Raw genomic sequence first — 27,328 nt, forward strand, 5'->3', positions numbered from 1 at the left:
GGAATCCAGATGCAGACCAGAAGTGCCAATAGAACTGAAGCTGGAATAGGAAGGGGCCCAGGAAGCAAGCATGGGTGCCCACCCTCCAGCTGCATAGTTCAACTATTACTCAGAGGGTCCTGGTTTGGAAATTGCCAGGTTTGGACTTCAACCCCTCCAATAGAAGCACAAAAATGAAAAGGGGGGGAAAAAATGAGCCACACAGTTTTTCTTTAGAAATGTATTTTGTAACAAAATATTAACATTCAAAAGAAATGTTTATTGTACAGTGTAAAATAATTGCTACTGAATTCAGCTTGATTTCTTCAGTAATAAGCCTCTGAGGAGGTGTAAAAACATGTTTGGTATTCTACAAAAATTCTGCTACAGGATTTACAATTTGCTGTAGGAAAGAATGCCGTTCAATAATTACATAAATACTCTTGACATATTTCTATGTCCCAGTATGTACTCTTTTTAGTAATGCCAGCTTTGTAATGTCAATTACCTTCCAGGATTGAAAGGGACTTGGTGACCAACATTCTGGTCTGATTATTCATGATAAGGTTTGATTTTTCTGTAATACTGACAAGTTTAACAAAAATCTATTAAGTTAAAAAGAAAGAATATATTACATTTGCTAATTGCAAACAATCTTTTTTAGCTGCAATTTTTCCCATTGGGATTAACAAAGTGCACCAGTTAAACATGACTGTACATTAAAAACAGTTTAAAAACATTAAATATACAAACAGCAAGAGATTTTAAATATTTTGTATCAAATATTATAGGACAAATATAATTTACAATTTTTTGCACAAAACATTACATCTGAAATATAACTTTAGATATTACGGACTATAAAAATACATATTTTGCCTCTTAAAAAAGTATTTGCAGGTTCCGGCACAATGTAACAGTTCAAAGGAACTTAACACTTCAGATTTCTTCATATGTAATTGGATGTGCAATGATGATTAATCAGACTTTCAATTAGTCTTCTCTAACTGCGTAAACTGTCAAGTCAGATCCCCTGTAAGAACTCTTCCGAAATAGTCCAAATATAGTAGCTGATCAGTTACAACACAAATGGTATAATCTAGGGCTTAACCATGCAACAGCCCCCCACTCTAGCCCCAATTCATCAAAATGAGTACGCACGTGCTTCACTTTAAGTATTTGCATAGCCCCATTGGCTTACATGGGATGAGTCACATGTTTATATTTACCACAAACTCAATTGCTTTGCTAGATCAGGGTCAGAGTGCTCAGTACCTTGTAAGACTGAGCCCTTAGCGAATTCTATGAGGCCTGTTCTGTCCTGTTCTATATTCGCACAGAAGTCAGCAGGGTAACAGTATATCAGTTAGGGTAGAATTTGAAACTAAGCAGTTCAAAATAAGAGAATGAAATCACAATCAGATCAGGCCTAATTTTGATTTCAGTTATGTCAGTGTAAAATCAGTAGTAACTTCACTGAAGCACATAGGTGCTGGAAAGTGTTAGGGGTGCTGGCTTGACTTGTTTTCCATTATATACGTGGTTTCCAGTTTGGTTCAATGACTCTCAGCACCCCTCCTAAAGCCAGTGGAGTTAAACAGGTGTGAAACCGGTGTAAGATCAGAATCAGGCACATTGTGTCATTTTGCCCTCATTTTTTTGGGGGGCTCCATTTGAAGTAATCTTAGGGCAAAATTCAACCTAAAAGATGATATTCTGTCTACAGTTACACGTGCAAATGGACCCTAAAGATTTTCAAATCATGTCTCCCAGCAGTTTCTGACCCAGCAATATAATTTATTTTAAGTTTGTCAAAGTCCTAAAAAATACATATTAGTTGACAGGAAATATCAAGACTCAATCTAGATCCCTTACTTTAAATGCCCCAAAATAAGTTGCTTCTTGAGATGAATCCAGTAATGATGGGTTTGATACCTGGATACTTATTACTTCTCCAGACTTTAGTTTAAAAAATCCTCCTATGTTTACAGAATAAAAATGAAATTCTGAATTTCCTGACCAGTATTTGGTGCTTCCTCCCTTCATCAGGACATCAGAGCGTTTTATTTTAAGGTTTGTTTTAGTCATGTACACCATTAGCTGAAGCCCTCTTCTGGCTACATCTCCTGAAGTTTCATGGTGTCTAAAACAAATGTTGGCATACAAATAGTAAAACCCATCTTGATTGACTATTAGTTTTCCGTCACGGAAGGTCATATTCCGTAAGTTTGCCTGGCCTTTGTCATGATGCCAAGATGTAAGGTTCACTTTCCGTGTGCCTGGGGAAAAATGGTTTAGCAGAAAATTACTTTTTGTTCACAAACACTTTCTACGATGTTAAAGCAGGTACTTTGGCTGGATATTTCGTATCAGTAACAAAGGTAGTTATGCAAGCTAAGGTAAAGGGCAGAAGAGAAGGAGAGTGAGACTCTGTAGCCAAAAGGCTAAGATAAGGGCAAATAAGTCTCAGGCTTCAGGATATATGCCAATTGCCACAAAGGACAGAAAGAAGTTTTCCCTCGCCTCATGAATACTACTACACAATTAACTACTGTTCCTGTCCACCTTTACTTTGGAGCATCGGCTATTAGCATGAATCAGGAAATGAGATTTGTTTCACCAATAATTTGATCTTGGCAAATCCTATATTGGAATCAGTTGCTAAAAATTGTTCCAACATATTTAATAAATACTTTACAGTGGATTTTGCATTGGCTAAGGAAAAAACACTTGCTCCTTTTAATTATTTAATCTTAAATGCTTTGATTTATTTTAATGTAATGTATAGTTATCTGATGTAACCACTATCTTGATAACTAATCAGGACTTTACCGAGTACTGCTCTCCATCACCACATAATTTGTTCCAATATTACTCAGCACCAACCTGAGCATATATTCATTTCAAGACTTGCTCATCAGCCTTTCTACAGTACTCAATTCCCTTATCTCTTTTTCTGCTGTTGATTCCACCTCCAAACATTCATCTGTACCCACTCTCACATTGCAGCTTGGTCTTCCCTCACCCCCATGATCTCCCTCCCTTCACATTCCCATGCTGCAAAGCATCTCTGAAGAAAGTCCACACTCTCTTTGTACTTTTGAGTACAAAGTTCTCCCTCCTTCACATCTGCCTTTTATCTTGCTTAATTAATTTGCTTCTTGAGAGACTCCTGCATCTGCAGCCCCCATGACTTCTCTTCCATCTCTCCTCAGCTGAGGCTCTCAAAGTGTCTTGAAGGCCAAAATAGATGTTCTCTGAACAAAGCTGTCTTTCTCTGCCCCTCCCAAACAAAGCCTTCCCTTCTTCTTTCTAATTTCAGAAAGATTTCTCATTCGATCCAAATTAATCCCAAACTCTGTCCTTTCTTGCTCCATGCCATATCGTCTCCCTCACCCTTATGGTCAATCTCTCTCTAAGCTAGCACCTTTACTTCAGTTTATATTGACTTGGAGCTATTACCCAACTCCCTCAATTCTTTGTCTCCAAGTTCCTAGATGTGCTTTCCCACATACCCTGTGTCTCAACTTTCTTTCGTTCAACTTCCCTAAAGTCTGCTTGCCATCTCTCCAGTCTATTAAAGCCAAATCTATGGGTCTCTTGTCTGTACCTCTTGATCTCTCAGCTGATTTTGACATTGTCAATGACCCCCAACCCCCTCTGTTTTCTGCTGTACCTGCACTTGCCTAACTTTATACTAATTCATTTCTACCATCAATCCAGCTAGGTGGAGGAGCATATTATATCTGTGTAATACACACTGCATGGGCTGGTGGTAACCTTCTGTATGCAATTCAACTTGCCAGTTAACAGTTAACATGTAGTTAAAAAGACTGTGCCTGCCGAGAAAAGCTTATAACCTCAGTCAATACAAAGCAACAGGTGAATGAAACAAAAATGGATGGAGGTTGGAGGGAGGGAAAGAAATACAAACATGTTTTTACATGGACTATGTGTACACTGCCTAACTTACCATTAAATCACATAGAAGGGGAGAGATTTCCTCTTTGTCAATGGAATTCACCACTACTGGAAATTCACAAGCCTAAGGTTTGGTATATTCATAAAGTGGTGTAAGATGCACCTCTTTGTCCTGGATTATCAATTTGTTTTTCATTTGGTTTACTAGTCTTCCTAATCAGTGCATTCTAATGTTGTGGAACAGAGGTCGGGGACATGGGATATTAGCTCCCTGTACGCTGAAAGTGTCTTTACCACGTAAACTCAGCCGGATTATGGTGCTGGGAACCATATGAATGTTTGTAACAAACAAACAGTGTCTGGAAAGTTCAATAGCAAGTCTCCTGCCCTCCAACCCCCTGCATGAAAGCTTCATATTTTTCCTACATTTAATTTATTGTGCACTGCAAATTTAATTAAAATACAGGCAATAAAAAGTAAACATTGTTTTAGATTGAGATAAAGGAAAACTAAATATCAATACAATTGTGCATCTCTGCTACAGCATAATAATGTATATTGTACCTGAGATACATAAAATAAGCAAATGGGAAAATGCTCCAAATACTTATGTAATAGAAAAGTCTTTACATACAAAATTATGTGCTTATGGGCTTAACTCAATGCATGAATGAATACAAGACTCCAGGGTATGGTTTAGTCACAGTAGACTTGATAGTGATTCATACATCATTTTAGCTCCGTAATAACTGTACAAGAACAAGATCCTTATATTTTTAGATGGTCAAATGTCTGGGGCTCTCAGGCCAAGAGTTTCAAGAGTGACTAGTGATTTGGGGGCTTGAATTCTGAGATCCTCAACTTGAGTTACCTATAAAGGGCCCGATATAAGAGGGTGAGTATTCAGCACTTCATGAAAATTAGGCCCTTTTAAGTTCTCAGATTGGGAACCCACAAGCTAAGGTACCCAAAATCACTGGTCTCCCTTTTGCTCTCATGGAGGCTGATATACTTGGGAATCAAACTGGATACAGTGGTAGGTGTATCACACCTGACTAAGGAAAAACTGCACAATTTAGGTGTTAATACAGATTATCATGGGTCAGAAGTTATTCCAAAGTGGTTACAGATGAGTCATTTAAATTGTGTGTAAACTGGTGATCCCTGGATAAGGCTTTTGTGCATACCTGGAAGCTGCCACTTGAAGAGCTAAGGAACCTCAATGCTTTGTCAGGATGATTTAAAAAATGAGGGAACAGTTGATAGCATGGGAGGAATTTGGGGAATAGTTTTAGGGACTACCATTTTGGTGATCCCATTGGATACTAGGTTCACATTTCAAGTACAATCAGATGTGCCAGATGTAGTTGGACTTAGAGCATATGATAGAAGGACTTGGTGTGCCCAGAAATGACCTGAGGAGAGGTTAAAAAGAGGTACAGTGAGAGCTCTCTCTTTTTTGGGCATCCTTCCAGTATTGGTGGCACTCACCATTGGGGTGAAGAATTTAACAACAAATAGGTTCATTTTTGGTCAGACAACCTGGCAGTGATCCACCTCATTAACAAGGTTGCCGTGGACACTGCAGCTAAAGCCATCTCTTGTGTTGAATATTTTTCAGCAAAGAACATGTTTCCAGTATTAATAATAGTAGGGATTCAGGGAGCTAGCACCATTCACCACAGACCCATTGCCATGGACTCATTTTCTTCTGGAGCCATGGCTCCTAATGCTGCTAGCACTGACCCAAATTTCCATTGCCCCATTGACATTCAGCATTCGTTTCAGTGACTAGATATGCAGAGTCATTTGTACTTCACAGACTGGCAGCATCCACCGCATCAGGTAATCTCCCTGGCCTGGCCTGTCATTTCATTGCAGGCTGGTGAGATTTGCTGGCCTGTTAGGGGATTCCTGGTAAACAAGCTCTGGGTAACTGGTCCAAATGTGGAGGATAAACATACAGATAAACCATACAGATCTCTTAGGTCAGCGAAGGCTTTGCCTCCAGAGTACGTTCATGGCAGGGAAAAAGCAGTGCTCTTTGAGGCATCACATTTGCTGTGGTGTTTAGTGTTGGTCAAGTCATACCTGGGACACCAAGGGACAGCTCCAGACATGGACTGGGCTGGCAGAAGGACAGAAATAAGGATTGAAGGCTGATCAAGCAGCAGTGGGGGGCCATAACAGAACTAAGAGAAAGCCCAGATGAACAGGTATGTCCAATGAAAGCCATGGGAACTTTTTTGGCCCTACACAAGAACCAAACGTTGTATTACACAGGGGGATGGTAGCTACCTGACCAGATATCCATTTGCTGCAATATCGAGAAAGGTGTTAGTCTGTTTAAGATGCAATCCAGCAGACTTTGGCATGCATTCTTTCAGGACTGGTGCAGCCACATTCAAGGCATCTGATTACCGGAAAGGTCCACGTGGCTGGACTCTTTTTATTGGAATGTTCTAGCCTGTGTCTGCCCTACAGTGGGAAGCAGGGCAGATGTCTGGATTTGCAGACACCTGAGACTGCACTGAGCCCACAAAAGGGAAGGACAACAGCAGGCAAGTCACAGATGGGTTTTCGGGACAGAACTGTCTGTCTCTGATGACTTAGTAGGAGCAGCATGTTGTAGGACAAGCGCATGCCTCTTCTGCACTCCCTGATGGGCAAATCACATCCATGTCTTGATTATTCATTGAGGGAAGACCGATCTTGGGTTTTATATTGGTGTGGATTGAGAGTCGGGGGATAGCAGGAATGTCAGTCAGAATGAGCAGCTGTGGCTGGCCACCAAACATGGTTGTACTGAAATGCTCACAAGGTGGGTATGACTGGAGCTGTCAACCCTGCTTGTGTAGATTGGACCTGGAGAAGTGTGAACCAAAGGGTCACAAGTGTGTTTGTGAACACTGATATCACAGAGATCACAGGCAGAAGGTTCAGGAATGGTGTTCTTGAGCATTACAGGAAAGATGGGTGTGTTTATCAGACACAGGACCTGATGTGGCTGGGAGAATTTGCAGACTGGACTGATAGGAGGCAGATACCTGGCAGTGGGGTGTGGGCAAGCTATCTGCTGGTGTCTAGTGCAAGTAAGAGGCTCAGAGAGGCCTAATCCCAGGAGTAAATAATATCCAGAATGGTGGCCCAATTAGCCTTGAGGAAGAAGAGGAGACCTTAAGCTTTCACAGACTGAGGTGCCCTTTACGTGTATCCTCATTCTCCTGGGGGGGAAAAAGCAAGAAAATCCAGAGGAGGGCTGAGTCCCAGGAATTAGGCCCTGGCTATTAGTTATTTGGCACACATGCCATTTAATATCACACTGCACTCAAATGTTTGGTATTTGGGTGTGGGGGATAAGACCTCCATAAAAGTTAACAAAATTACAACTTTCCAATTTAAAATCCATTCCTTCGTTTGTATTTCATTCTCCCTTTCAGTCCTGATCATTAGCCACTTTTGAAAGTCTTGGTTCCAGTGCTTTATGGATTGCTTAAAACTGTAATACAGCCAAAATATTCTTGCAGAAATATTTAATTAAAAGTGAACTTACCAACTGGAATATTCTTATCATCAATAATGAGATGTGCAAAGGGCTGTTTCTCAGGTTTGTTTCTCCTGGACGGATCAAACCATGATGCTTCCATTATAGCTAGAGAGAAAAGAAGTTACATTAGCCCAAAGAAACAAATTTAGTAGGATTTCAAATGCTTCTTATTATAAGCTACAGCTTACCTTTCCCTGATCTTGGTGGCTCTCTTTCAGTAACGATGCGCTGTACCTCCTAAAATGAAAAAGAGCTATTACTCTATCCTGTCATGTTCTCTATAACATACTGTACTGCAGATCGCTTATTGGGTTACTTTACAAAAGCTTGAAATAATTTTTCATCACTGTGTATTCAGGTGTCTGAAATATTTGTTTTCCAACTTCCAGGATGCACAACGTGACCACAAGGGTGAATTTACAAGAATTAGCTTCTTTCAATAATGGGGGTACTATGTCCAATATTTATGAAAAAGGTAAACAGGAATGATGATGTTTATAATTACTTCACAATATCTTAACTATACTATTATCAGGGGCAATGTCTGAAAACTGAAGATCATGCTGAAAGGATATCTACAATCTTTTACTGTTAGTGTGCTTAAAGTTAATGCATTTCTGTAAGTGTAAATCACAAGGTGATTGCAAAGTATTATGCAAAGTTACGTAAATATTTGTCACACTGAACATTGTGCAACATGAAGTAATTTAGATACTTGGAGCCACACTGCGCCATGCAGGGGGGCAGCATGCAGTCATACTGAGAATAATTCAGGGAGGCTGAGCATGTTGACTGCACCACTCTGTGTGCGCGCTTAGGAGGATGCAGAAAGTTCTCTCCTTCACAACCAGCCAGTTGCGGAAGAGGCTGTGGACTGTTGCGGAAGGACAATGATCCTGCTTCCTTCGGGATGGCTTGTGCCCTAGGGATGTTAGCAGGCCGCTGTCCCAGCGCACAGATGGGTAAAGGGACTGCAAGTGTGCCTGGCTCTTTGTAAAGTATGCAAGAATGAGATGGGTAAGGCACCTTGCACATCCATACAAGGCCCAAGCACAGCCTAGGCAAGTGTTAATTAAAATTGTAAGTGAATTTCAATGTTAATGAAAACAGGCTATGTATTGGCCACAGCCAGGCATAGCACAACTAAGATATTTAAGCTGCCATGTATGCAGCTCTTCATCAGGCACTCCCCAACATTCCACTCTTGATCTTCTCGTGAGCAGACACAGAAATTGTAACTTTAATGAGTGGAAGCAGCGTCTTGTGGATAAGCCATTCCAGCTACAGTTCCCAGCTCTGCCCCAGATTTCGCAAACTTGGGCAAGTCACAAATTCATGGTGTCTCAGTTCCCCATCTAAAATGGGAATAACACTTTCCCTCTTCTACCTTACGTCTTGTGTAATTAGATGGCACACTCTTCGACGCACAGGATGTCCTACTGGTTTTATACAATGCCTACCACAAAGGAATTCCAACCTTAGTTGGCCTCCAGATAGCATTTATCTGTATTATCGTGCTAACGGTATGAAGCTTTATGATGCGGACATCATAATCAATTCTCACCTCAGATTTCTCCATGTGTCCCTATTTTCTATGTGTTCATCCTTTAGTCTAAATTCCTTGGGACCGGGACTGTCAAAATAAATGAACCAAGTGCATTTTGTAATGCATTTTTATTTCCTCTACTGTGTGTTCTCTTGCCAATTCTCAACATTCAGTATCTGCAATAGATCTCCTAGAATGATATTCATCCAAATTAGCAATGTTCTATTTTATTCTGAATTACTGCCATCTTGTGGACTTCAAGATGCAACACTCATTCTAAATATTAAGGAAATGTTGCTTTTATGTAACTTTGCAACCACAATTACATGAAGGTATTCTGTGTGTGTGTGTGTAGATATGCTCACTTTCCCCTTTCAGCAGATAATTCAGTAGGCGTCTAAATGCTAAACCAAAATGGAAAGCCACAGCAGCATGAAAGTTATAGTATGACTATCAAAGGAAAGTAGCTCTGCTGAAATGCTGATAAGTTTATAGATAAGGCACTTTCTGCTGTACAGCTGAGCAAAGAAGCGTATGAATTTTATTTTTGTTGAAGTTGCAAAGCGTTCCCTCCCCAGGGTTGGTGGGAAAGTTGTAATTCAGCCCCCTTGCCCTCACTGCTTCTTCTGCTTTCATGCCAGTTATTAGAATATGTGGGTTTGCACAAGCTGTGGTTACGGTGGTTTAGACACACAGAAGACTGGACGCAAGCAAAGATCTACTGTAGCAACATGAACTCCAGCACCCACCTCTTACCCACCCACATGCACCCTTTTACCTCACTTGAAGGGGTTAGAGCAACAACTGTGGGCATTGAATATTGCCTTGTGCCAATGGCTACAGGGTTCCTGAAGAGGACATGCCGCCATGAAAGACGGCAGATCTAGAGAGCACAATGCTGGACAGGCCCTCTGTAAGAATACCCTAAGATCTCTTTATTTCAATGCATCCACGAGATTAGTGACTTCTTCCCCCCAGTCCCCTTCCCTAGAGGGGATAATCCCTTCTTTATTGTGTTGCTTCAGAGACCTGGAAGTATTTAAGTGGTAATTTTCCCCTTCTGTGTAATTTGGGGACATGATTATTTAGTCCTATATATTTGTTTGTTTGGAGGGATTAGTTAACTATCCCATTGATTAGAAAGTATATTTACTGCAAATTACATCCTTCTTGAGACACCACAGATAAAGACTAATTTCTTACATTGCACAGTGAACTATAGTAAAGCACTCATGAAGTTGCACTGTTTTACAATCCAGCCAGTAGTTTCAGGGGTGTCTGACACAGGGAGCCAATCCCTTTTTGCCCAATGCCAGACAGGGATACTCACACTGATGCTTGCGAGCCACAAGTGGCGCTTTAATATGTCTCCTGCAGCTCTTTGCAACACATGATATTAAAATACTGTGTGATTTAATTATTAACCATTCAGGATGCTTTTACTATGTTATTAACCAATTGTAGTTGATAAAATACTTGGTCAGTCATTTTGCTGTGAGAATATATATATATATATATAAATAATATTCCCTCTTGTACTGTTTAAATATGAATATATAGTACTACAGTAGATGAAACAATGAATTCACAGTACTGTGGCTTTTTTGGGTAATGTTGATAGCTAATTTGGCTCCTGAACCACTAAGGTCTGAGTATCACTGATCTATCCTGTCACAGATTTACTCACATTAACCCTTAATGATTCTACCTAATATTTACAGCAAACTGAGTGCAATTAGGATTCGCACAAAGCAGGAATAGAACACAACTAACACCCCAAATTACGCCCAGTTATACTTAAACTTGGGTAAAAGCAATGTACCAGATCTTATTAGTTTATTGTAGTTTCCTTTTTAAAATATGTCATTTCCTTTTAAAAACTACAATGTAACATATTTTGATTTTTGCAGGCATCACAGTCAACTCAAACATTAACTTTCTAAGGCCCCGATACTGCAAATGCTTACACACATTTACATTTTCAATGGGCCTACTCACAGTAGTAAAATTAAGCATGTGCACGTTTGTAGGATTGGTCTTACTATAATCATGTAGCACCACCACAATGATAGGCCAGAAACTACAGCAAATATTAAATTGCCCCAAAATCTTCAGTACTAATCAGGCAAGGATTTTAAAACCAAATGAATCTATCGTTTAATGAAACAGCGAGAGTCCTGTGGCACCTTAAAGACTAACAAATTTATTTGGGCATAAGCTTTCGTGGGCAGAAACCCACTTCGTCGGATGCATGAAAGTTTAATGAATATTTTAACCACACATGGTGCATTTACAAAGGTCTTATTTTCATAAAACAGAATAAAGCCTTTGTTGAGATTATCCTAGGTATATCGTGAATCCTTTTTTTTTTTTTTTTTTTTTTTTTTTTTTAAAAAACAGAACATCTATTTCAGTAAAGGCCCCTTTGGGTTTTCACACAGCCCAGCAGAAAAACAACACAGCAGAACAGCAATTTTATCATTATAAAAACAGGGTATTTTAAGGGGTTTTCACCAGATTGCTAGTCTAACATTTCACAAGCCATCAAGGGGTAGGGTCCTTTATATTCCTGGAGAGTTGGAAATTTTAAAAAGCACCTAATTGATATAGGAGCCTAAGTCTAATTGTCCTTAGGAAAATGTTATCTAATATTATTTATAGAAAAGCTATTTTAGATTAATTTATGAATTCTAGTACTTAGTATAATTTTACTCTTTCTTAGGCTTTGTGCCATTTCCCATCCCACAGTCTAGAACAAAGTGATGCGAATATGCTTGAAAAAGCCTCTAGGCTTTTGAAACTTGAGTGAATCTTTTGACATTCAGATATATTAAAATAAGCCCTTATGGTGCTATAGTTAATGCCTTTGTTCATTTAAAACTCATTGATACCAGAAGAGAAGCGTCTGATCATCTTGCAGGAAATTCAGTGGTTTGAAGAATTCATTAGATAGAAAGTGCATGAAATAGAAAGGACATGAACCAATAGTCTCCAGTCACTACATTAAAGACACCAATCCTGCAACTCTTAGTAATATGAGTATTCCCACTCCCTGTAATGGAAGAGGTTGCAGAATCAGGATCACAAATATTAGACAACTTGTAACTCTGAAACCTTACCTCTGAAGCACTTTGTTAATAACCATGTGTGCTTAGAATGTTTGTTAAGCATATAAAATCTTTATAAGGGCCATCCTGGAGGTCTAACAGCGAAGTGTTTTGTTGCCATGTGGGAGACTAGTTTAAGCCTGATTTCCCCAAGCTGCCAGGGTCTGGGAGCACTGCCAAAAAAGTGCTACTTCATGAACTGACCCCAGCTATGTGTTTGTAGTTCTCTCTTTAATGCCAGACTTCTGGTAGTCTTTCTAACGAGCGTGGTCAGCATATTTGGACTGCCAAGGGCTTTTAGGGTTATTTGGGGGGGGGGAGGGGGGGGGGGAGGAGAGGAGACACGACCAAGCCATCCAACCACAAACAAGAAAATTACATTACTTGTCTACCTAAAAGCTGTGGGACCACATTCTGATCTCAGTGTAACTCTGAAGTAACTCCTCTGATGACAACAGAGTTACTCCAGATGTACACAGGTACTTGATATCAGAATCTGATCTTTGATGAGGAAACAGCATACCAAGGAACAACCTGCAATACATTGTGGATGCTTGTAAAACAATAATAGTTTAACCGTGTTGCCCCTGAACATGTTGCTCTCTAAGCAACAGTTCCATCACCAAGAATGTGTCAAGTAATGTAGGCATAAATGTCAGAGTTAGTTAGAAAATGCTTTAATGAGTACTTTTTTAAAAGGGGGGGAAATGTTTTGGGCTGCACCCTTCAATAGAACTCTCAATAACTTTAGTGGGAGCACTAAAATACTTCTAGATTAGTCCCTGTTGTGGATTTAAACACTAATCTATACATATGCAAGGAACATATGCAGATATGTACCAGTGCAAAAAAAAAAAAAAAAAAAAAAAAACCTAGCAAGTGCACCCTGTTTGTGTAGAACAGTGAAACTGACTAGTCTATTTTCATTAGCCAAACTGAGTGAAGCGCAGAAAGTAAAAAAACATAAATGACAAGAAGTTAATTAGATTTTAAAGTGCTACATTTCAGTAACCCAGGGTATAATTAGTATTGCAAATAAGGAAGTGTGGTTTTTAAGAACACATATGGGGTAATATTCTCTGATAGGAAAGCAATGCTCTCACCATCCATGCTCTCTGTATGCCCCTTACACCAGGAACTAGAACCAATAGATAGAGAGATTCAGCCAATTTCCAGTTACTTCGCATTGCCAGAGCAGTGCAGATCAAGATGGCGCAAGCCACAGAATCTGACCCATGAATTTTACCTTGACATTGACCCTTTAACATCTGGGATATATGCTCCTTCAGCTGAAGAGATGCTAACTTACCTCAGGTGCATTGTTTTTATTTCCTATTTTGACTTACCTCCCTCAGTGTCAACAACATATAGTGCCAAATGAACCAGGATGCAGACCCAGTGTCTAATACAAACGAACATTCTCCTTCACTCCGTTCAAAGTACATTCAAAATCTGATTATTTTGGCGAGAAAAATTTTGTTGTTCTCTAACTAATGGCCATCAATCAAAACAACATCCCTAGTCCTTCAACCTCTAGCCAGAATAGCAGGACATGCAACTACCACTAAAACCACTACCTTTGTTGATTAATCAGCAGTGAATGACCAGCAGATAATGCTTCCCATTTACATACTGTAACTATATACTCCACCCAGGCAGCTCCCTGGAAGAGCAATGCACTATATGCACACAGAACGTAAATATAAACACTTGTCATTAAATCCTTTTTTCCTATATGGATCATGGATGATTTTAGCAAATATTGGAAGAAAAACCACCTAACACAGTGGGAACCCAAATTTTCCTGAGTTTTTTAAGGAGACGGGATGAATGGGCAAAATATCTGAAATCTTAGGAATGTACAGAAGTTCATATAAATGGGGAAATATATAATTATCTTCAGACAAAAATAATCTGTACCATTCATGACTTCTAGCCCTATGATTCTATGATACAGATGAAGGCAGTGAAGAAGTAATGGACCAAGGGATTCTGACATGAGGCTATTATAAAATAGAAAAGTCAAGGATTCAGCACTCTCTCAGTACCTAAATAACCTTTTATTTGATGGCAATTAGGTTGAAATAGCACAAAATACTCATATGAATGTGCTACAAGATCAAAAGCATTAATTGACCTCAGGAACCTGGGTGATTGTGACAGATGCACCAAATTTGTCCAGTACTACACACCTCCTCCCACCCTCCCACCCCCACCTCATTATGGCTAATGTTTTTCTCTGACTAATTTCACTGTTAGTGTTTGGGAGTAAGCGGTAACTCTGAACTGCCAAGCAGAAGCTCCCTAGTTATCATGCTAATCAAGACTGCCTTATTACACTGTTCGCTCGGTAACACAAAGGAGTTGCTAATGTAATGGGCATATGTGCACAACTCCATGTGTACAATGCAACTGTTGTAAAATTATATCGATGTGTTGTCTAATTTTATCCCCTTTCTACCAGATACACATTCTCAGCTACTGTAAAGTAAGACAACTGCTATATATTTCACATTACTTCAAAGTACCTTGTATTTGTCCTCATTATCTCACTATCCTGCACCCTGCTCAGTCGTGTCAGCTCACTCCACTGGGCCTACAGGATTCTGCCTCGGTAGGAATGGTCCCCACAGAACAAAGAACTAGCATGCGGGAGACTGAGTTCTCAGTGCAAAGAACAGGAACTGTTCTCTCATGCATGGGGGAGTCACATACCTGGAATCCCACTTCACACACAGATGGCAGAAGGAAAAAGGAGAAATGCACCATTCCCTCCAGAAGGAAAGGAAAGGAAAGGAGATGCCCTTCATTAGTATTTTGCCAGCCCACCTCCCCTCTGCTTGGTGATCTTGTTTGGCAGAAGAAGGATGTTGTGTCCAATTCACCAGGGACACAATCAGGAAGATTGACAGTAAAAAAAAAAAAAAATACTCCAACTTTTTCAAAATCAAGACGCTGGTAAGTCTATACAAATACTGGGATAAATTACTACCATTTGGACTAGACCGAGTGACAAATTGGCCAATAAACTAACCACAAACATTGTTTTTCCTCCTAGTGTGAGTCCAAACTTTCTCCTCTTAAAGAAAAGAAAAAATACTAGTCAAATCACCATTAGTCCGCACACAGACATGGTGAACCACTACCAAGGGGCTCATGAACAAATGCAACAAAATGTCAAAGATGTTAACGTTTAAAATGCAAGCACTAGTTCTATGTGAAGTAACAGACAACAGTGATTTCTTCTAAAACTTACCTCTCTCTACAGGTCTTGAGAAGCTCACAGAAGTTTAAATATTAGCTTGACTCTAAGGGTGCACTCACCTTTTGCATAGCTCCTTGAAAAGCCTGTTTCATTCTCCTGCATGATTCGGACATTATTTTTATTTCCTGATTTTCCAGTGTTGTCTCTTGCAAATCTGTGCTTTCTTGAAGTCTTAAAAGTGCTCTGAGACAGTGAGTATCCTCTTCTGTAATTCTGTTAGGGTCCATCTGAAATAGATTATGGATGTTCTTAAACCTAAGAGTTTGTCCAACAGACATTAACTCAGCATAAGCAAAAAGTACACTTGTATGCCACTCAATGCAATGTCATACTAATCTTACCTCTTACTGCTATAAAACATATTCTCAATACATACAACTTTTATTCAGGCAAAGTAAGTAAATGATAAACTAAAACATAGATGGCTTATATGAAAGGAAATCACACCTGATAAATTAATAAGGACTTTCAGATATAGTGGAACATGAAAAAATAGTTTATTTTAATATGTATTGTGTTTTTCTGTTTAAGTGCTGGACTTAGAATTATTTTAATTTACTCATCCATTTTTTTTCCAGATTTCCTAGGGATATATAGTTGTAAGATAGGGGATAATAGGACAGAGTATTTACATGACATCTTGAAGGGGAAATGTGCAGCAAATGGAATAGAGATCATGAACATTAATAAGTTTGGAATGAATCAGACAAATGATCAGTAAATTTGGAACCTGATCACATGGAGTATGGCCAAGTGTAAGCACTGGGTAATTACATAAAAAATGGATTAATCAAGCTTAGAGAAAATGTCAGTACATAGATCAGTATCATCACGTCAAACAATTTTAAAAGATGAACAATGTTTTGTAAATAGTAAAGTCAATTTTAATCTCTGTGGTTGGTATGTAACAAGGAAAAACCATGCTTTCAACTCTGGACGCAACACTACATGAGATTTATTGACACACTGAAGCAGTCCAGGACAGCACTATAAAAATGATCAGTAGCTTTGAGGAATTTATAAGGAAAGATGCTAAATATGTATAAGCATGGCTATGTGATAACCAAGAGTGTGGAAAAACATAATAGTCTACAAATACTTGAAGGGTGCAAACACAAAGATGGGAGAGGAATTACTGAACCTAGTACAAGGAGGTTATAACTAGAAATATAATTAAATGAACACGGGAAAACTTAGGCCAAGTATCAGGGGAAACATCTTGAAAGCAAGACGTACTGTTCTGTGCAACAGTCACCTGAGGGAGGTGGTAAAAGCCCTATACATGGAACTTTCAAACTCAGCAAGACAAAAAACACTATAAAATGTACCATGGAGAATACTCTACAATAGCAGAGGGATGGACTGAAAGATTTAAAAAGTATTTTTAGGCTCAATTTTCTGTGATTTAATCAAGCACTATATTAAGATTTTGACACAGGCTTAGAGTCTATTGCCAATCAATCTGAAGCAGTTTTTTTCCTACATTATTTAAGACAGTGACTGGAACTTGAAATATTTTAAGCACTGCATCTCAGAAGTGAATCAAAAAACCATTTATTTCACATACTCAAGAAAATAAAATAAAGCAGTCTTCTCTGAGGAGCACAAACAAAACTAAATATGTATCATTTGTACTCAAGAAGACGGAACACAGGGTTACGCAAGTGTAGTGTGTGATCAATGAAAAGCATGTTAAAGATAGTATTGAACTTAATGGAATACCAGAGGTAAGCTTAGCAGGACACAGAACAGCCAGCAAAAAAACTATAATGAATTCCTGTATATGCATTTGAAAGCATCTGAACTCTGTCCCCAGTAACCCAACAAAACATTCAAGCTGGCTTAAAACAACAAAAAAACAAAAAACTTCTGATCAAAAGTGTATTTTAGAACACAGTGATCACAAATTAAAAAAAAATTAACATTTAATAATAGTTGTCAAGATGCAAAAATAATAAATGTACGCTGAGATTATCAAAGGGGCCTAAGGAAGTTAGGATTATTCACTGGGAGTTGGGTACCTAACTCATGTAAGGCCCCCTTGAAATTCTTAGCTATAATATAGTAACTGCAAGTAGATGTTTACTTTTCAGTGGCAACCACTATTGCCAAGAGTTACAACTACAGTTTTTAATGTAATCAAAACAAAAGCATCTGAAAGAAGTTAACATGGGTGTTGTAACACAGTTTCTCAACCTGTGGTATGCGTACTCCTGGGGGTATGCAAGACATAGACAGGGGGTACGCGGCAAAAAACTCAGTGAAGGAAAGCGGGCGGCAGCCGCCGGCTTCTGGAGGAGGCAGGCAGCAGCCACCGGCTTCCAGCCCGGTCCCACCTCCTAGCTGGGAGGTAGATGGCAGCTGCCCCAGTCCTAGGAAGCTGGGCGGCAGCCGCTAGCTTTCTGGGAAGACGGGCAGCAGCCACCGGCATCCCACCTGGTCCCAGCTCCCAGGTGGGAGCCCGGCAGCAGCCTCCTGCTCCTTGCGAGCTGGGCGGCTGCCACCCTTGCCCCGGCTCTGAGCTGAGACAGCCTCCCACATGCTGACATGAAGATGCGCAGCAGCTGCCTGCCGCCTGCTCACATCCCCAGGTCCCAACCTGTGTGGAAGCCTCCTCTGCCCCAGCTCAAATTGGGTGGCAGTCGCCCGCCTCCCGGGCTGGCAGCCAGACAGCAGCTGCCTGAAACTTGCCCAGGTGGCAGCTCCCCTCCCCGGCTCAAAGCCTAGTGCCCAGAAAGCCAGGTGGAGAGCCCAGCAGCTTGCCCAGTCCTGGAGCCAGGCTCTACCCTCAGGTTTACTTGTCAATTTCACAGCTCTAGCTAAGCCCTGAAATTGACAACTATGACAGCCCCCAATTTTACCAGTATAAAAATCTTAAGAGGCAGGCCACACGGTGTGATTTGCCCCAGGCCCGCACCCCCCTAGGGATGGCCATGGGGAGCGCTGCTATCCACTCTGGTGGGCCGCTAGTGTCTGCTCATAGCTCACAAGTTCCCGCCTGTGTGAGGAGAACACTGCATGATCCCGCCATCAGGCCATAGTGATTGGCTGGCATTGATCTTTGCTCCTATATGGAGGAAGGGGAAGAGAAAGAAGAGGAGAAACAGCAGGGGGTTTTGTGATCTGCCACAGCCACACAGCATTGCAGAACTCAGAACTCTCCTGCTTTACGAGAAATACACAGTCGTCCAGCGATAAAGGAGGAAAAAATTATTTCTCAGAATGGAAAATTGAGTGTTGGGGTACTTATTAAAATTTTCAGAAGTTAGGGGGTACTTGCTACTTAAAAAGTTGAGAAACACTGTTGTAACACAAACACAGGGGATCAAACTTTGTAGGGGCCAGATCCAGCACACAGAAAGCCAACTTCATCTGCAGCATAGCTTCAGAGACATCATCCATACAGACAATAAATCATATGTGGCAAATGGAATTTTGCTTGAACAAGATCAGGAGTGAACTGTATGAAAGAACTTGTCTGGATTATATACCTCATCTACTAAATGCTATTGGACTGGAGAACATCTTTACAAATGTAGTTAGAAAGGTTGATGGGATATGCTGAGATATTTATGGGATTACTGAGGCTCTGAAAACATGTGCAGAATTAGTTTACACCTTTATGGTGAAGTTAGAAACTATAGTACTTCAGGGAGAATATCTGATTTGTGGTGGTCAGTTAATCTAGCTGTAGCGCTTCAATGGCTATAGACCCACCCACAGTCCTCCCCACAACGTTTTCATATAATGTTTTTGTTGTTTTTGAAAATTAGCTTGCCTGAATAAAATCTGAACAGAAGTTTACAGGAATCCACAATATTAGTAAGAGGAACGTTATAAAAGTTGGTTACTAAATTCTCATAGCAGCAAATAGGCATTTCACAAAGCTTAAAAAAAAAATCTAAAAGTGATTGGCAAGATTTTTTTTAGAGAAGGCATTGGCAATTGATCACACACATACAATCAAAATGGTCAACATATCAAAATGGTCTCCAAGAAGTTTGCTGATTTTTAAGTCAAGAGAATGCCATTACAATATTTTCAGTCCCACCTGTTACATATTTTAACTGTTAGCTTGCTTTTTTGATTGCCACTGCACAATGACTTGAGGTTTTCATTAAGCTTTTCATGCCACAGTATCAGAGTAACTTTTTTTTGTGAGTGGCTACAGTCAATGTAGAATCTAGCAACATGTATCAGAAGTTCATACTTTTCCTTCCAATACATATTACCATGCATTTGTAAAGATTAAATTTCACCTGACTACATGCAGCCCACCATTCTAGCACTGTTTGCCCCACTGAAGTGCCTCTGTCTTTTCCAGCTTTGATTGACCTACATATTATCTCATTGGCAAAGTCTGTCACCTACTGAACCCTCCCACACACACCTTGCCCAAAGCAATAAATTTATTTATTCAGCTGATGAGAAATGGTTAAGTATGTTTCATTAAAAAGTTCAAGTTTCCAGTGGCCAAAAGGAAAAAAGGGGAAAGGAAAAGAAGGGGAAGGAAACAAAACCCAAAACATTTTCCATGAAAGTTGGAAAAAATTTTGGTTTTAGTTTTATCACTGAAAAAAATCAGAACACTTTGAAAAAAACCTTTTTTTATTTCCAAAGATGTCAGTTTCATTAAAAAAGTTTTAAATAAAATATTTCAACCAGCTTTGTTTATTAAACATCTGCCCTGGTATGGAACCTTACCCACTGTTAACTTTTTCTCACATTGAAAACTGACCATTTATTCCTGCTGTTGTTCTGCCTTTTAGCCAGCTTCCAATTTACCAAAGAACTTCACCTCCCACCCTATGACTATTCGATGTCCTGAACCTTGCCTTTCTTGAAGCACTTTAACAAAGGCTTTTTGAAAGTTCAAAGAAAATACATAAGCCAGGTCTCCTTTATCCACTATTGTGTTGGCTTACTCACAGAATAGCAGCAGAAATCTGAAAGTCTTAGTATTTGAAATAACCAGAAGAGCCCATTTGAAAATATATTGCAATATAGTGGAAGTGGAAGTTAAATTGTTTAGATAAATAAAAAGTTGATACAACATATCTTCCAATTCAACAACTTTCCTATTTACCTGAATGTAATTTTTCAATAAAGCTGGATACTTTACATTTGTGCTTGTTTTTGATGGACAGAACAGCAATAAACCTAGTCTGAGATTTTTAGAACAGGGTATGTCTACACGATAATTAGGGTGATCAGACGTCCCGATGTTTTTTGTCTTATATAGGCAACTATTACCCTCCTCCCCTGCAAAAGAAAACATCCTGATTTTTCACACTTACTATCTGATCGCCCTACTTACAATTGAACACCCACAACTGGTCCATATCAGCTGACTCAGGCTCACAGAGCTGGGACTCCAGTACTATTTAACATTCAGAGTAGACATTCAGGCTTCTGGGACCCTGTGAGCCCAAGTGTCTACACAGCAGTCAAAAAGCCCTGCAGCATTAGAACAAGACCACCCCACTCCCATAAGCTCTTTCAAAATCCCATCCTCGGTGTCCATTTCAAGCCATGACAATATTTTTCTTTGAGATGACTTTAGGCTAATCAAAGGAACTAGAAAGAAAAGTTAAAAAGTACACATTTTCTATAGATGTCATTTAGCAGATGCCTATAAGTTAAATGAATATTCAGTTCACACCTTTTAGAAAGCTTTTTTCATGCTTCCTGACAAAGACACATGAATGTACAGTAGGTAGTTACCGCCTATTGTTCCATTACATGTAGTTCACAAAGCTGTCAATGCTTTTTCATTGGTTTGCTTGCTTTCTTGGAAGCATGACTAGGACTTTTAAAAACAAAGTTAAGTTTTGCTAGTATTCAGCTTTGGGATAGGTGACAGTAATAGCTGTACTAATAGTAATAGTAGTAATAGTAATAGTACTAGTAATAGTAATAATTGTACTTAAGATGGTTCAATGATAGAAGATGGGACATTTTATTCTTTTAAAAATTCAGGTGATAGATCATTAAAATCATGTTGATGAAATTTATATGGTAGCAGTTTCATAATCTTGCATATTGTACATGGATTACTTATTCTCATTTACATTATAATGCAACCTGCAAGCAAACTTTTTGGTCCCAAACCCATGAAAGCCTGGTGTCACTCTTAGTTATAGGTTTTCTGAAATTCCAAATGCTTAAACCACAAAATAAGCAAATTCAAGGAAAACCCTCAGTGACTGTCTCATCCAACCTAATTGATTTTATGCAAACAAAAATAGGAAAAATATATGGTTGAACTGACTCATTTTCCTAGCTGGAGATTTTAAAAAAGCTCATGAAATGGTCCTGTATTAAAAAGTATATTTTCCAAACATTGACTGTGCAGTAGAACCCTTCTAATTCACACTTGGTTAATCCACACACCACTGCCAATTGAGTAGTTCAGCATCTTTGAGAAGAGGGCTCTGAAGACTCCTATTGCTAAGCTGTCATTACCTTAACAAAATATACTAAAAAGTACATAAATATACTATGAAGTACATTATCATCATAAATAGTTAAAGCTATACTTGTCAAAAGTCGTGATCCTGTTCGCAGTGAAGTCAATGGACGTCTTTTCATTGACTTCATGAGAAGTCATAAGACCCTGCATGAATAAGTGCATTTTGTCAGGCAATATTATTTCTTTCTGACTGTATCAAAATTTGTGAAAATCTGAAATAGGTCATCATTCAATAGCATGAATTAATAACAGTCTCATGTATTTTATGTGTACTATTCTAATTCTTTGTAGAAATAGAGATGACATTAAAAATATTGAAGTCTTACTGTGTCTACAAATTGTTCAGAGAAATATTTTGTGCAAATCTAATATCAAGTCGGGTCATTTAGATATTTAGAAACTAGTTCACATTTACAAATACAGGACTTAATCCGTCAGCTACCACTCCAAGTCAATGGAATTTTCAGATCAACTAGAGGATAGCTGAATAAAGAAAAGAAGAGAATTACATTTATATTGCTTTTTTTATATTAGGCAGACTAAACAATAATGTATATGCCATGGGACTAATTCTGCCCTTTGTTACAGCTGTTTAACACCACAGACTTTACATTGTTTACTTCAAAAACACGCCAAAAAAAGTCTGGGATGCTGTATGACAAAATGTATTTTGTTTATTTTGACAAGTTGTAACGACTTCATAGCATAGTAATTAACGTACTATTGTGTGTTTTCTATAAGTTAAGATGTCTTAGGGGAGATGTTCCAATGGGTTTGTACTAGACAGAATAATTTTTCACCCTACAAGCTGTATTACTGCATACATTAGTCTATTTCACTGTCAAGAAAACAAGTGGCTCTAACCTACTGTACAATGAGTTCCATAAATAAAATGTCACTCTTCTGAGATATACAGTAGTCAACTAAGTACATATAAACTTGGAACAGGTCATATATATATTTTAAAGATAATTAACAAACACAAAGCATTTGCCAATAATTGAAAATAGAAAGGTATGAAAAGTAGGTGCGAGTAACAACATTACAATAAATTTGGAACTGTCATTTGTTTTATTATATTATTTCAGTCACTTGTTTAAATGGTATGCATTTGTACTGCATCCAATTTGTAGGTGGTCTAGGTTTAGAGTATATTTTATTGTTAATGTATCCAGTCTATCCTTTGCCCCAAGAGAAATTCTGTCTACCTAACGTAGGACCTGAAAGAAAAATAGGTTTCCAATTCTTCACTAACTTTATATGAAAAGAAAAGTACCACTTCTATGAAGACAGACTGGTGCTCATATTATGCGTATTAAAACTACATAACATCATAATTAAAATTCATATCTCCAGTTTTTGGACAGTAAAACTTACATAAACAGATTCTACAGCATCTTCAGTTCACCTATTCTGAACTAGTAATCTCCTTTTTTGCAAACTTGAAAGCACCCAACCTTTTCGTTTTACCCCTGAGAAAGAGCAAACGTCAGCTCCCCACTTCCTTTGAGAAAATTCACAGAACCAGACAAAAAAAACCATGTAAGAGAATCCAACCAATACTGTGTAATTTCCAAGAAAAAAATTATTTCTTTCTAAAAGCTTAAACCACTAGAAAGCGTAACATTGAAGCCCAAGCCCTCCCATGTTATCTCCCTGCTGCTCAGATCTAATGTGCATAGTATTGCCCAATCTAAAATGTTAATTTGTCAGATTTTTGTGGCCTGGAAAGGCAGCCTAGTTCTCCTCTAGCTAATAAGTTACAGAAGATATCTTTGCCATGTGCCAGCCATTACACACCAAGTTCCACAGTGAAGAGCAGCAGCATCAAATTCACAAGGAAAGTAGTCTCTAAAGGAAAATCTGGGACAATTCTCTTACCAGTTTGCAAGATATTTAACATATCCAGAGACACCTGACACAAGTAATTGTTCTCCAATTCCAAGGGGGAATCAATGATAACAAACAAAATAAAGACTTCAGCCTAGGGGCCCTATTTGTTCTGTGCAACAGGAAAAATACTATTTGTTAGGGTCATACTTACCGGCACAAGAAACCCTTATATCCAATACTCAGCCATGGTGCCCCATGATAAATTACACACCCAATATTCCATTGTTGTATACCGTGTAGTTGTAGCTATGTTGGTTCCAGGATATTAGAGAGATAATGTAGGTGAGGTAATATCTTTTATTGGACCAACTTCTCTCTCTCTTGCCAACAGAAGTCCCAATAAAAGATATTACCTCACCTAGATTGTCTCTCTAATACCCAAGAAATGCATGGGGAAAGAGTGACCAGATGTCCTGATTTGATAGGGACAGTCCCGATATTCGGGGCTTTTTCTGATATAGCGGTCTATTACGCCCCACCCCATCCCAGTTTTTCACACTTGCTATCTGGTCACCCTAAAGGAGGAACATGGCATACAAGCCTAGTGCAGAGTCATTCAAATTACTCCCCTTATTTTCCTAATTCCCCTTTACCTGTATGTTTTTGGACGTCCTGTAGACAGAGCCATCATCCTGTTATGATGCCCGTTTCTAGTTTTCCCATGCCTGGGCGATCTAAGCATCCAGGTTTAGGCGTACATAGACCCACCATGGCAGATGGCCCCCTTCACTCAGCGGGGCAGTGATGGTGAAACACAGGCGTGGGTACACTGACCTGACCCAGACTTCATTATTAAAGGATGGTGATTTCCCAAATGAGAAGTGGATACACTCCGTTCGCCCCAGTTCAACCCTCCAGGGCGCGACTACCTTGACTGCAGCCCACCTTCTTCAACCTCCCCCCAATCTCCCACCTGCAGAGCACCTGGAGAACAGAGCAGCAGCCCTGGTCTCATCACAGCCCAGCCCCGCGCAGCGAGCAGAGCGGAGGGAGCAGAGCCCCCGGGCGCGGTAGTGCGCGCCGAGCAACCCGAGTCCCTCTCTGCGCACACACCCCTCGAGGGCTGGGTCTGCGCAGTGCGCACCTGACCTGACCCGAGCCTCTGCCCAGCCCAGCCCGAGAAGCACCCGGCACCCACCACCGCACGTCCGCCCCTCTGTGCCCCTGGGGGGCTCGGCTCAGCCTAGCCACCCGCCCAGCCCGGGCCGCAGGGACGCTACCTGGGCTCTGAAGCAGAAGAACAAGGCAACGCTGCAGACCACCTGCCCCAGCCCGAGAAGCACCAGAGGGACCAGCAGGGCCCTGAGGGAGGCTGCAGGCGGCGAGTGCGGATGGGACGGCGGCGCTGAGTGCGCCAGCGGCTGCGGCGGCGGCTGCTGCTGCGAGCCCTCGTGGGGGGCGCTGCCGCCCAGCTCCTCGGAGCCGCGCAGGTACTTGGTGTAGTCTCGGCTGGCGCGCCGCATGGCGCCTCGGCAATCTCCGGGCGGCGCGCGCGGGCGGGTGGGTGGGCAGGCTCCCAGGCTCGGCAGCGGCCGGTGCCCGCGGGCGGCGGCTCTTATAAACTGGGGCTGGGCCCTTCAGCCAATCAGGCGGGAGCCGCTAGTCTTGTTCTGCCCCCTCCCCTCCCCACCCAAACCCAGCTCCCGCTGCTTGCCCGTCTTACTCTTACTCTCACAGCCCGTGGATCCTGTCCAGGACTTCCAGCGTGGGGGACCCGAGTGCCCAGGGTCCACTGCGGCAACAGGGAATAGAGGTTGAGCTGCCTTTCAAAAAGTCCCAGCCCCAGCCCCCCCTTCAGCACCACCACAACTCGGAGCGCGTGGGGGCAGTGTGAAACTTTCGCCGCGGGCAAGCCCAGAAATCATGCCATTAAACTAGACAGCTACCCTCTTACAAGAAAACACCAAAATGCCTAGTATGGTACCTGGATCTGGCTAATTTGTGTATGCACACCCTATTTTCCCATCTAAGTTTAATACATGTGCAGTTCCTCCCTCCACTGGAACATTGCAAATGAAAGGAAATCCTAATTTGTGCTGCTCAAATGTATCGGTTAATTCACTATTCAGAAGGATAACCTACCCCCTCTAAAAAAATCCTCAGACATTTAAAGAGCATCCAACTTGTATAAGAAGAAAATAAGAATGAACAAATATAACCAGTTTATAGTAGCTTTCCGTTTCCTGAGCACTGTAAAAGTTATTATAGACTTATTAGGTTGTTACACATTATTAACAGAGTAGGTAAGTGGGAAAGCGGTGGACGTGTTATACCTTGACTTTAGCAAATCTTTTGATACGGTCTCTCACAGTATTCTTATCAGCAAGTTAAAGAGGTATGGGATGGATGAATGGACTCTAAAATGAATAGAGAACTGGCTAGAGCATAGGGCTCAACGAGTAGTGATCAATGGCTCCATGTCTAGCTGGCAGCCGGTCACAAGCGGAGTGCCCCAGGGGTCGGTCCTGGGGCCCGTTTTGTTCAACATCTTCATTAATGATCTAGAGGATGGGGTAGATTGCACCCTCAGCAAGTCTGCAGATGACACTAAGCTAGGGGGAGTGGTAGATACCCTGGAAGGTAGGGATAGGATACAGAGTGACCTAAACAAACTGGAGGATTGGGCCAAAAGAAATCTAATGAGGTTCAATAAGGACAAGTGCAGAGTCCTCCACTTGGGAAGGAAGAATCCCATACACAGCTATAGACTGGGGACCGACGAGCTAGGCAGCAGTTCTGCAGAAAAGGACCTGGGGGTTACATTGGCTAAGAAGCTGGATATGAGTCAGCAGTGTGCCCTGGTTGCCAAGAAGGCTAATAGCATATTGGGCTGCATTAGTAGGAGCATTGCCAGCAGATTGCGGGAAGTGATTATTCCCCTCTATTCGGCATTGGGGAGGCTGCATTTGGAGTATTGTGTCCAGTTGTGGGCCCCCCACTACAAAAAGGATGTGGAGAAGTTGGAGAGAGTCCAGCGGAGGACAACAAAAATTATTAGGGGGCTGAAGCACAAGACTTATGAGGACAGGCTGAGGGAACTAGGCTTATTTAGTCTGCAGAAGAGAAGAATGAGGGGGGATTTGATAGCAGCCTTTAACTACCTGAAAGGGGGTTCCAGGGAGGATGGAGCTAGGCTGTTCTCCATGGTGGCAGATGACAGAACAAGGAGCAACGGTCTCAAATTGCAGTGGGGGCGGTCTAGGTTAGACATTAGGAAAAAGTGTTTCACTAGGAGGGTGGTGAAGCACTGGAATGGGTTACCTAGGGAGGTGGTGGAATCTCCATCTTTAGAGGTTTTTAAACTGCGGCTTGACAAAACCCTCGCTGGGATTATTTAGCTGAGGTTAGTCCTGCTCTGAATAGGGGGTTGGACTAGATGACCTCCTGAGGTTCCTTCCAACTCTATGATTCTATGATACATATCAAAGAGAGAGAGTCTTAAAGTTCTATGAAAGTATTGAGGAGATGCAGAGCAGATCTCTCAGCTTTGCAATGCTATAAAAGTAAGTTTGGGAATGCTCCAGAAATCAGAGAGAGATCAAGTCTGGCAGAGTCTGTGATAAACAGGGTAAGGATGACATGAAATATCAGGTTTGGG

General features: G+C 40.6%; 1 protein-coding gene across 1 annotated transcript; it reads right to left on the reverse strand.

Annotated features, from left to right (window-relative positions):
- Window positions 1–269: 269 nt before the first annotated feature.
- TNFSF11 (TNF superfamily member 11) lies at window positions 270–25,197 on the reverse strand. Its single transcript, XM_067562770.1, has 5 exons — window positions 24,951–25,197; window positions 15,425–15,592; window positions 7,636–7,684; window positions 7,454–7,552; window positions 270–2,258 (listed from the first exon to the last, which is right to left on the reverse strand). The coding sequence occupies exons 1-5, from the start codon at window positions 25,191–25,193 to the stop codon at window positions 1,837–1,839; spliced, it is 981 nt and encodes a 326-aa protein (XP_067418871.1). The 5' UTR covers window positions 25,194–25,197; the 3' UTR covers window positions 270–1,836.
- Between the last annotated feature and the right edge of the window lie 2,131 nt (window positions 25,198–27,328).

This window comes from Emydura macquarii, unplaced genomic scaffold (genome assembly GCF_026122565.2).
Source record: "Emydura macquarii macquarii isolate MOO-44397 ecotype Brisbane River unplaced genomic scaffold, CSIRO-AGI_Emac_v2 contig_2473, whole genome shotgun sequence".
Classification (NCBI taxonomy): Eukaryota; Metazoa; Chordata; order Testudines; family Chelidae; genus Emydura; species Emydura macquarii.